At 48.6% G+C, this 12260-nt stretch overlaps 1 protein-coding gene across 8 annotated transcripts in view; it reads right to left on the reverse strand.

Moving 5' to 3' along the window:
• Positions 1-12260, reverse strand: part of TNS1 (tensin 1) — a 506243-nt gene that overhangs the window by 53333 nt on the left and 440650 nt on the right. For 6 of the 8 annotated variants that reach the window (XM_040358202.1, XM_040358200.1, XM_040358201.1 and 3 more), the window contains 2 exons: positions 10506-10595; positions 276-469 (listed from right to left, as the gene is read on the reverse strand). In XM_040358202.1, the coding sequence (XP_040214136.1) occupies positions 276-469; positions 10506-10595 (284 nt within the window). The remainder of the gene's footprint in view (positions 1-275; positions 470-10505; positions 10596-12260) is intronic. The other 2 variants (XM_040358205.1, XM_040358204.1) reach the window with 1 other exon arrangement.

Genomic DNA, 12260 nt, shown 5'->3' on the forward strand with positions numbered 1-12260 from the left:
CGTGACTTCATAAAATAACTCAGGCAGTATTTTAGTAGCCCCCTTTTTTTTTGTGAATGCCAAAAACGTGAAAAACGATGTGCGGTATCTTACTGCGTAATCGGATGCGGTAAGATACCGCTTTATGAATGGAGCCCAGTGCGCCTAAAAAAAGGTATGTAATGAAGAGAGAGATTTGAAAATGTTTGTGGGGGAGGGGCAATATAAAGCAGGTTAAACTTCAGATTTTTTTTGCATAAAAAACATTGACTCAATATTCTTCAAGGGGCGGTTACCTCTTTCGGCCTCCCCCCTGGATTGGCCGCGATCGTGTTGAAAACTTCAGGCGAAACGCAGCGCACAGGAGAGCGGACTTTGCTGGGATTGGATCCGGGGTCCCCGGCGCTGTCTTCATATTGTCCTTCGCTGGTGGTCCTCCTGCGTGTTAGAGAGCCGATCTCGTCCGGGGTCTTGTCCCGGGTCTGGACTCCTGGAGGACAGGGAAAGGGAAAGTCAGGGCTGAGCAGCGTTTGGAGGCGGCGTGTACATTCAGAGGCGAGTTATATAATCCATGCATGGAACAAAAGCAGCAAAGACGTCCTCCGCAACATACAGAAAATATAAAATAAAAGTGTGTATATATATATATATATATATATTATTCCAAAAATAATGATTATATACAGTATATAATCATTATTTTTGGAAAAAAATAAATATATAAATGATAAAATCATTATTTTTGGGATATATACACACACACTATAAATAAAATCATTATTTTTTTAAAAAAAATAATTATATATAAATGATAAAATCATTATTTTTGAGATAAAAAAATAAATAAATTATATTATATATATTATTAAATAATATATAAATGATAAAATCATTATTTTTTGGATATAAAAATAAATTATATATATATATATATATAAAACATAATAAAATCATTATTTTTGGAATGAAAAAATAAAAAAAAAATCATATATTTCATATTTTTCTTTTTTCATTCCAAAAATATTGATTATTAGCCAGATTCAGAGAGGATTACGCCGGCGTATCAGTAGATACGCCGTCGTAACTCTGAATCTACGCCGTCGTATATTTAAGCGTATTCTGGAAACCGGATACGCTTAAATTAGGCTAAGATATGAGCGGCGTAAGTCTCTTTACGCCGTCGTATCTTAGGGTGTATATTTACGCTGGCCGCTAGGTGGCGCTTACGTTGTTTTCCACGTTGAATATGCAAATGAGCAAGATACGCCGATTTACGAACGTACGTGCGCCCGTCGCAATTAGTTACGCCGTTTACGTAAGACATATGCCGGCGTAAAGATAAAGCAGGTCTCTAGGTGGCGCAGCCCATGCAAAGTATGGACATCGGAACAGGCGTATCTTTTTACGTCGTTTGCGTAAGTCGTACGCGAATAGGGCTGTGCGTAAGTTACGTTCATGTCGTAGGCAGTGTTCGACGTATCTTAGGCATTCTATCAGACGCATGCGCACTGGGATACGTCCACGGACGGCGCATGCGCCGTACGATCAAAACGTCAATTACGTGGGGTCATGCCTTATTAGCATAAAACACGCCCACCTCTTCCCAATTTGAATTAGGCGCGCTTACGCTGGGACATGTACGCTACGCCGCTGTAACTTAGGACGCAAGTGCTTTGTGAATACAGTACTTGCCTCTCTAACTTGCGGCGGCGTAGCGTAAATGACCTGCGCTACGCCAGTACAAAGAAGCGCCGCTCTACCTGAATCCGGCTATATAGATATATAAAATCATTATTTTTGGATGCGGCCAGCCATTGTTTCTATTCTGCTGCTTTACCCCAGCTCAGTTCACCGCGGCGATCTGAGCCAGAAGTGGGAGCGGGTACCTGTCAAAACAAAGTACCCGCTCCCCCCCTCCCCCCAAAAGGGGGTCCAAATGTGGCAGTGGAGGGGGGGAAGGGTGCAAACAAGCGGCACTTCCCCATTTGGGTGGCGCTCCGCTTTAAAAACCGAAAAAGGGTTTAAACTGCCCGTGTTGCAGGGCTTTGGAAGCGCTGCCCATTCATTGCAATGGGCAGGGGTGGTGGAGGAGCGGTGTATACAGCGCTCCTAAAGATGCTGCTTGCAGGACTTTTTCTAACGTCCCGCCCCCAGAATGAAAGCACTCAGGTTTTTACATTTTGGCGGCATGGGAGGCAGATTTCAGGCGCTATACAGACGCTAATTCTAGCGCTAAAACGCCTGAAAACTGCCTTAGCGTGAAAGGGGTCCAAGTTACATTTACAGGTCTTGTTCCTCTCTCAGCCTGGACAGTGAAAGGAGTAGCAGAGGACGCATCAGCTCATCTCTCTGATAGTCTGCTCTCTCCTCCTATCAGTATGCTCCTTTGTTAGCACACGAGCATTGCAGCAAACCCGCTTGTGCTGCTTCTTCCTTTCCCAGTCTGAGCTTTGTTGGAAGAAGCTGATGCCAAATAAATTCAGGTATATTCTTGCATTCAAATAAAAACGTATTGATGAATACAGAGCCGCACTAATGTGCGAGTTTATGGAGTTTTATGCACGATAGACGCCCGCGGGCCGCGGCCTCGGTGCAGACTCCGCCCACTGAGGGGTCAGAATAATAATGCAGCATTTTGGTGGAATGAATGTCAGTCCGGAGGAGTAGTTTAATGCCACAGACAGTCTGAGCGCTGAGACCCCGGGGCTATGGGAGGGGGCGCTGCGGCTGATGCTGGATGTGAAATGGAAACATGAGATGAACACGATAAAGTGGAACGGAAGAAACGCGATCGCCGCTGTTCTGCTGTGGAGACCGGAGGCCGGAAATTTGTATTATCTTCTGTTTACACAGCGCCCGCATAGGCTGTAGCCGCGCAGGGGTCTCAAACTGGCGGCCCTCCAGCTGTTGCAGAACTACAACTCCCATGAGGCATTGCAAGGCTGACAGTTACAAGCATGACTCCCACAGGCATGATGGGACTTGTAGTTCCGCAACAGCTGGAGGGCCGCCAATTTGAGACCCCCTGCTTGTAGCGCTTTATAACCGGGCGCACTGTACACTTCTACAATGCTGCCGGGCTACCCGGGCTAAAGGCCGCATCTGGACCTGGCGTACAACGGCGTACAAATTGGACAATTAGCTGCCTCTAGTTTGTATGCCGCCAGAAATGTCAACCCTGGAGATTTACTAAAACTGGTGCCAGGGCCGATCCTAGGGTCACAGACGCCTGGGTGCAGAAATATTTCTGGCGCCCCACATGGGTGTGGTCATCTTACAAACTCCTCCCCTTTACAAATGTTTCTATGGCTACGACTCAAACACAGAGATGCTCCCCTAAGAAATCTTCATTAGTGTCCCCCAGCAGGTGTCCCTCATCAGAGCCCCCCACAGCAGGTGTCCCCCATCAGAGCCCCCCCACAGCAGGTGTCCCCCATCAGAGCCCCCCCACAGCAGGTGTCCCCCATCAGAGCCCCCCACAGCAGGTGTCCCCCATCAGAGCCCCCCACAGCAGGTGTCCCCCATCAGAGCCCCCCCACAGCAGGTGTCCCCCATCAGAGCCCCCCACAGCAGGTGTCCCCCTTTAAAGCCCCCCACAGCAGGTGTCCCCCTTTAAAGCCCTCCACAGCAGGTGTCCCCCATCAGAGCCCCCCAGAGCAGGTGTCCCCCATCAGGAGCCCCCCACAGCAGGTGTCCCCCATTAGAAGCCCCCCACAGCAGGTGTCCCCCATCAGGAGCCCCCCAGAGCAGGTGTCCCCCATCAGGAGCCCCCCAGAGCAGGTGTCCACCATCAGAGCCCCCCAGAGCAGGTGTCCCCCATCAGAGCTCCCCAGAGCAGGTGTCCCCCATCAGAGCTCCCCAGAGCAGGTGACCCCCATCAGGAGCCCCCCAGAGCAGGTGTCCCCCATCAGGAGCCCCCCACAGCAGGTGTCCCCCATCAGAGCACCCCACAGCAGGAGCCCCCCAGAGCAGGTGTCCCCCATCAGGAGCCCCCCACAGCAGGTGTCCCCCAACAGAGCCCCCCACAGCAGGTGTCCCCCAACAGAGCCCCCCCACAGCAGGTGTCCCCCATCAGAGCCCCCCCCCCACAGCAGGTGTCCCCCATCAGAGCCCCCCCACAGCAGGTGTCCCCCATCAGAGCCCCCCACAGCAGGTGTCCCCCATCAGAGCCCCCCACAGCAGGTGTCCCCCATCAGAGCCCCCCCACAGCAGGTGTCCCCCATCAGAGCCCCCCACAGCAGGTGTCCCCCTTTAAAGCCCCCCACAGCAGGTGTCCCCCTTTAAAGCCCACCACAGCAGATGTCCCCCATCAGAGCCCCCCAGAGCAGGTGTCCCCCATCAGGAGCCCCCCACAGCAGGTGTCCCCCATTAGGAGCCCCCCACAGCAGGTGTCCCCCATCAGGAGCCCCCCAGAGCAGGTGTCCACCATCAGGAGCCCCCCAGAGCAGGTGTCCACCATCAGAGCCCCCCAGAGCAGGTGTCCCCCATCAGAGCTCCCCAGAGCAGGTGTCCCCCATCAGAGCTCCCCAGAGCAGGTGACCCCCATCAGGAGCCCCCCAGAGCAGGTGTCCCCCATCAGGAGCCCCCCACAGCAGGTGTCCCCCATCAGAGCACCCCACAGCAGGTGTCCCCCATCAGAGCACCCCACAGCAGGAGCCCCCCAGAGCAGGTGTCCCCCATCAGGAGCCCCCCACAGCAGGTGTCCCCCAACAGAGCCCCCCACAGCAGGTGTCCCCCAACAGAGCCCCCCCACAGCAGGTGTCCCCCATCAGAGCCCCCCCCACAGCAGGTGTCCCCCATCAGAGCCACCCACAGCAGGTGTCCCCCATCAGAGCCCCCCACAGTAGGTGTCCCCCATCAGAGCCCCCCACAGTAGGTGTCCCCCATCAGAGCCCCCCACAGTAGGTGTCCCCCATCAGAGCCCCCACAGTAGGTGTCCCCATAGATCAGTACTTGTCCAATAGATCCCTGTAGCTCGGGCGCGCTGGGAGCAGAAGCACATTACAGGGGGCGGGGCATACGTGGCATCTTTGGTTACTTGGAGGGTGGCACTCGGAGAGCATTTCTGGGAGTGCACGGGATTATTTGCAGCAGCTCCGGCCAACCCAGAAGCCTCTCATCTCACTGCCTATGGTAGAAGAGCCAACAAACGCAGAGGGGGCGGGGCAGACAGGAGACTTTGGAGCTTCGGCGCCCCCACCTCTGTGGCGCCTTTTTTACAGTATGCATAGATGTTGCTATTAACCGCTTAAGGACCGCCTAACGCCGATATACGTCGGCAGAAGGGCATAGCTGGGCACAATCACGTACCTGTACGTCGCCTTTAAGAGCCCAGCCATGGGTCGCGACTCGGCCCTGTGCTCCGTGACCATGCCCGCGGCACCTGCAGACCCGATCGCCGCCGGTGTCCCGCGATCGGGTCACAGAGCTGAAGAACGGGGAGAGGCTTGTGTAAACAAACCTTTCCCCGTTCTTCCTAGTGTGACTGCCACTGATCGTCTGTTCCCTGTTCCCTTGTCTACGGTGCATGCGTGCCGTAGACAACGGCGCAGCCGCAATGAGAATCCCATTCATAAACGGCAATGCCGTATTTGCCGGCTCCCTTGCGCATGAGTGACGTCATTGCCGCTCCGGCCAATCACAGCACCGGAGCTGCGATACCCAGAAGTAAACTTCTGGGTATCTGTGGAGAGATGTCTGCGGCTGGAGGGGGAGACGAGGACGGCTTTGGGGGCTTCGATCGAGGTGTGTTTTTTTTTTCCCGGGTTTACAATCACTTTAATAGCCCATGCGCATGTAGTGAAACCTGATTGGCTCTTGGTGTAGCCCCTCCCTCTCCCAAATCCTGAAATGCTGGGGAATACAGGAGACTGATGGCAAGACCCATTCACATTAGCTGCATGAAGAAATAAATATTACCGCATGCCAAATCGCATGAATTCTTTTCTATTGACTACCTGGAGTTCAGTTTGGAAAGGGCACATTGTGTGCACAGAACATAATATGAGCTGAAATGTCAGGAAACCCCCATCCCCCGCCTCCGACATTCAGGGGGATAAAAGAAGAGGAGGAGGCGAACATCTCTTGTCATCCGCAACAAGTCCGAACCAGCCCAAACATTTCTCCGTCTGAAGACGATACGCAGATATGCCGGAGAAGATTCTTTATACGCCAAAGTGTCATTTCCTACACTCTCTGAAATGAGGAGCATTGTTCTCCCGCCAAGAGGGGAAGATGGAAACTTGTAGACAGAAGATTCCAGTCCATGCCGTTCCCAGTAGAGGGACAGAAACGAGAACAGCGGCCCAGACCGAGCAATGAGCTGTGCAGAGGACGTGCCAACATGTTCAAAACATTTCCAGGGACCCCTTCCAAATGGGATGGTAAATAATCGGCCAACACACAGAGTTCTGTCCGGGGCGTGCTACAGAGGCCCATGTGTGACTTGTTTGTTACACTCCACAATATGTCATTCTAATACCTCCGTCCCCAATATTCCTCCCAAGAGGAAGCGCTTCTGAGTCTTTTCATGACATTTTGCCACTTTATTTTTAAGGTTTAACCACTTAAGACCCGGACCAAAATGCAGCTAAAGGACCCGGCCAGGTTTTGCGATTCGGCACTGCGTCGCTTTAACTGACAATTGCGCGGTTGTGCGACGTGGCTCCCAAATAAAATTGGCGTCCTTTTCCCCCCCACAAATAGAGCTTTATTTTGGTGGTATTTGATCACCTCTGCGGTTTTTATTTTTTGCGCTATAAACAAAAAAAGAGCGACAATTTTGAAAAAAATGCAATATCTTTTATTTTTTGCTATAATAAATATCCCCCAAAAACATATATAAAAAATGTTTTTTTCCTCAGTTTAGGCCGATACGTATTCTTCTACCTATTTTTGGTAAAAAAAATCGCAATAAGCGTTTATCGATTGGTTTGCGCAAAATTTATAGCGTTTACAAAATAGGGGATAGTTTTATTGCATTTTTATTAATTATTTTTATTTTACTACTAATGGCGGCGATCAGTGATTTTTTTCGTGACTGCGACATTATGGCGGACACTTCGGACAATTTTGACACATTTTTGGGACCATTGTCATTTTCGCAGCAAAAAATGCATTTAAATTGCATTGTTTATTGTGAAAATGACAGTTGCAGTTTGGGAGTTAACCACAAGGGGCGCTGTAGGAGTTAGGGTTCACCTAGTCAGTGTGTGTTTACAACTTTAGGGGGGTGTGGCTGTAGGACTGACGTCATCGATCGAGTCTCCCTATAAAAGGGATCACTCGATAGATACGCCGCCACAGTGAAGCACGGGGAAGCCGTGTTTACATACAGCTCTCCCCGTTCTTCAGCTCCGGGGAGCGATCGCGACGGAGCGGCTATAAACGAATAGCCGCGCCCTCGTCCCGGATCGCTCCCCGAGGGAATCCGCCCGCCGCATGTAGCGCGGGGGGGGGGGGGGGGGTGTGCTGGGTATAAAAAATGGTTGCAGTTCCTAAAATTTGTACTTGATATTTATGTTCAACCCCTAAATTAAAGCTGAAAGTCTTCAAATTCATTTGGATTGTTTTGTTTTCATTTCATTCTGGTGGCATACAGACCCAGAAGTATGGAAATGGTGCCGGTGTCCCAATATATATGGACCTAAATGTATACAAGCTTCTTATTGGCTGAATGTTTACCTTCTTTCTTTCAACAAGTCAACCTTGAATAATTCTTACCTGTTATATCATCATATTATATAAAGCATTATAAAACTTTTTAAAGAGAAACAAAATGATAAACAAGAATCAACTTCAACGTTCATAAATAATAACTTCATCCTACATTCCGTTGTGTTAGTTTATCTAGTGAGCCAGTGAATCCCAAAAGACATAAAAATCACACAAAATAGCAAATGCCATAAGAGAGAGAGACTTCAAATCTCATGCGATTTTGTGTCGTGGCCAGTCGTTGGTTAAAGGCATCATCATTTCATACCTTCATCACTCCATGCAAATCGGGGAAAAAAAAGCAGAAAGGACAGTTGCTGGTCACAGCGATCCATCTTACCCACAATATTAGTGGCTTGCAGCATGGTTTGGTTATTACACACAGTTTGCTGTACAGCACATAGCAAGTAAACGCAAGAGTGTCCCGCCTTCTGATACATTGGATAAAATAAAGCCGTACAAAAGAAATAATGAATGTGGTATGTGGTACTTATTACCTGTCCTGTTTCCTTACACCTGTACCAGCTCTGATACCATCTACTGTGCCCAATAGGAAATGCTCTAATTTTGTCTTGTTGCCCGGGTTGTCTGATGTCTACAATCGTTCTCAGTTCTCTCTGGAATGCAGCATTTTACAACAACCTCTCTCAACCTTTTTATCCCAGAGGAACCCTTGAAATAAGTTTTAGGTCTCATGGGACCCCGACTAAAATGTATTCATTGGAGCCAGTGGGAAGAATGTTCCTTACATTGGTGATCAGTGGGAAGAATGTCCCTTACATTGGTGATCAGTGGGAAGAATGTCCCTTACATTGGTGATCAGTGGGAAGAATGTTCCTTACATTGGTGATCAGTGGGAAGAATGTCCCTTACATTGGTGATCAGTGAGAAGAATGTCCCTTACATTGGTGATCAGTGAGAAGAATGTTCCTTACATTGGTGATCAGTGAGAAGAATGTCCCTTACATTGGTGATCAGTGGGAAGAATGATCCTTACATTGGTGATCAGTGGGAAGAATGTTCCTTACATTGGTGATCAGTGAGAAGAATGTCCCTTACATTGGTGATCAGTGAGAAGAATGCTCCTTACATTGGTGATCAGTGGAAAGAATGTCCCTTACATTGGTGATCAGTGGGAAGAATGTCCCTTACATTGGTGATCAGTGAGAAGAATGTCCCTTACATTGGTGATCAGTGAGAAGAATGTCCCTTACATTGGTGATCAGTGAGAAGAATGTTCCTTACATTGGTGATCAGTGGGAAGAATGTCCCTTACATTGGTGATCAGTGAGAAGAATGTTCCCTACATTGGTGATCAGTGGGAAGAATGTTACTTACATTGGTGATCAGTGAGAAGAATGTCCCTTACATTGGTGATCAGTGAGAAGAATGCCCCTTACATTGGTGATCAGTGAGAAGAATGTCCCTTACATTGGTGATCAGTGAGAAGAATGTTCCTTACATTGGTGATCAGTGGTAAGAATGTCCCTTACATTGGTGATCAGTGGGAAGAATGTTCCTTACATTGGTGATCAGTGGGAAGAATGTCCCTTACATTGGTGATCAGTGAGAAGAATGTCCCTTACATTGGTGATCAGTGAGAAGAATGTCCCTTACATTGGGGGTCAGTGAGAAGAATGTCCCTTACATTGGGGGTCAGTGAGAAGAATGTCCCTTACATTGGTGATCAGTGAGAAGAATGTTCCTTACATTGGTGATCAGTGGGAAGAATGTCCCTTACATTGGTGATCAGTGAGAAGAATGTCCCTTACATTGGTGATCAGTGAGAAGAATGTCCCTTACATTGGGGGTCAGTGAGAAGAATGTCCCTTACATTGGGGGTCAGTGAGAAGAATGTCCCTTACATTGGTGATCAGTGAGAAGAATGTCCCTTACATTGGTGATCAGTGAGAAGAATGTCCCTTACATTGGGGGTCAGTGAGAAGAATGCCCCTTACATTGGTGATCAGTGGGAAGAATGCCCCTTACATTGGTGATCAGTGAGAAGAATGTCCCTTACATTGGTGATCAGTGAGAAGAATGTTCCTTACATTGGTGATCAGTGGTAAGAATGTTCCTTACAGTGGTGGTCAGTGGGAAGAATGTTCCTTACATTGGTGATCAGTGAGAAGAATGTTCCTTACATTTGTGGTTGGTAAAGAAGAATGTCCCTTAGACTGGTGATCAGTGGGAAGAAAGCTCTCCATACACTGGTGGTCATCCACAGTCATCTAAAAAGATCATTGGTGCCATATGGCTGGCTCTGCGAAGTGATGTTGTACCTGGAACTATTCAGGAACCAGAACTTTCCGGTCTCATGGAACCCCTGCTAAACATTACTATATCTACAACTCATAATACATTAGTGTGCTGGTCAGGGATGCTTAAGGAACCTCTAGCAACCTCTGGTGGAACCTTAAGGTTTCATGAAACCCTGGTCTGTATCAACATGGCTGCTTTCAGATAAGGGCTCCGAGGTCACACAGCTCTCAACTCATGCAAAAGTTAAGGAGGTGAGCAAATCGCTCATCGGTAATACAGCGTTTAGCTCCTTCATGAAGATCCCTTTTATGACTTACAAAGCAGCATTACGAACAGCCCTGGACTAGGTACAGGCAATATAAGCAAGCCTCTGGCTCCCCCCAGGAACTACAAAACTCAGCATACCAGCAGGGCAGATTATCATTTGCAGTTTCTAAAAAGCTAGAGATTAGTAGTTCACAATACAACCGACTCTAGAAATACTGCGTCACACTGCATGAGGGCGCAAAATGCCATGCACTATGGATAGGAGACAGCAGAGAGGGACAAACCAGAGAAAGTGAAGGAACGCTGGCGCTGAAGCTCAGGTGATTGGGGGGATTTCATACTTTTATGGATATTCCGGAGTTTGTTGTTGTATTCTGGTGGACGGATGGAGGGGGAGGACCATGGAGTGATAGACAGAAGGGAAAAAATAAAAAATAAATACACAAGAGAGGCAAAAGGACAACACAGACAAATGAAAAAAGGGGGAAAAAATGGCAGTTAATTTTTTTTAATGATTGAAATGAATGAAAGTGTAAAAATGATAAAAGAGGAACAATGGGGCTGATTTACAAAAACAAGCCAATCAAAATTTCATATTTTTTTTTGTTTTTTTGTGCTTAATTGGCTTAAACACATGCTGGATTCGTATCCCCTTCTTACTAAGAATTCACAACAAATAAGTGAAGTCACATTTGAAGCCAAATTCCATTATTTCGGCCACTTTGTAAAAAGTGAAGGCACACCGTGGCCCGGATTCACAAAGCACTTGCGACGACGTATCTCGAGATACGCCGCGTAAGTGCAAATATGCGCCGTCGTATCTGTGCGCCTGACTCAGAAACTAAGGCCCAGATTCTCAAAGGGCTTACGATGACACAACGCCATGTATGCCGTCGTAAGTCCTAATCTGGGCCGTCCATTAGATCCGACAGGCGTAAGGCTCTTACGCCGTCGGATCTTAAATGCAATTTTTTTTTGTCCGCTAGGTGTCGCCTCCGTCGTTTTCCCCGTCGAGTATGCAAATTAGCTAGATACGCGAATTCCCGAACGTACGTGCGGCCGACGCAGTAAAGTTTTTCCCGGCGTAAAGTTGCCCCTGCTATATGAGGCGCAACCAATGTTAAGTATGGCCGTCGTTCCCGCGTCGAAATTTGAACAGTTACATCGTTTGCGCAAGTCGTCCGTGAATGGGGCTGGACGCCATTTACGTTCACGACAAAAACAATGACATCCTTGCGACGTCATTTGGAGCAATGCACCCTAGGATTTTTTACGGACGGCGCATGCGCAGTTCGTTTGGCGCGGGGACGCGCTTCATTTAAATGAAACACGCCCCCTACCCGCCGAATTTGAATTACGTGACCTTACGCCGCGTGATTTACGCTACGCCGCCGCAACTTTACACGCAAGTGCTTTGTGAATAAAGCACTTGCATGAAAAACTTGCGGCGGCGTAACATAAATGACATACGTTACGCCGCCGCAGAGATACGCCCGATCTACGAGAATCTGGGCCTAAGATACACCTGAAAATAGGCTTCATCCGACCGACGTAACTTGCCTACGCTGGCGTAGAGTGGGCGCATATTTACGCTGGTCGTATTTGGCGCTCCCATTGATTTTCTATTCACATATGCAAATGAGGGAGATACGCCGATTCACGAACGTACGTCCGTCCGACACAGTGCGCATAAAGTCATACGTCCGGCGCAAAGTTATGCCCCATAAAGGAGGTGTAACTCCGCAGCATCCATGCAAAGGGAACACAAGCCGACGTATTTTACGTAGGACGTGAATATGACTAGGTGTAGGTTACGTTCACGCCGTAGGCAGTGATCCGGCGTATCTTAGGGAGTAGTTCCGACGTGATTCTGAGCATGCGCACTGGTATGCGTCCACGGGACGGCGCATGCGCCGTTCATTATACGTATCTGTCTTGAGCTCGGCCCATCATTTGCATGGGGTCACGCCTCATTTGCATGGCTCACGCCCACTTCCACATACGCCGGCTTACACCTAGGAAGCCCAGCGCAGTTTTGG

The sequence above is a fragment of the Rana temporaria genome, chromosome 6 (assembly GCF_905171775.1).
Source record: "Rana temporaria chromosome 6, aRanTem1.1, whole genome shotgun sequence".
Classification (NCBI taxonomy): Eukaryota; Metazoa; Chordata; class Amphibia; order Anura; family Ranidae; genus Rana; species Rana temporaria.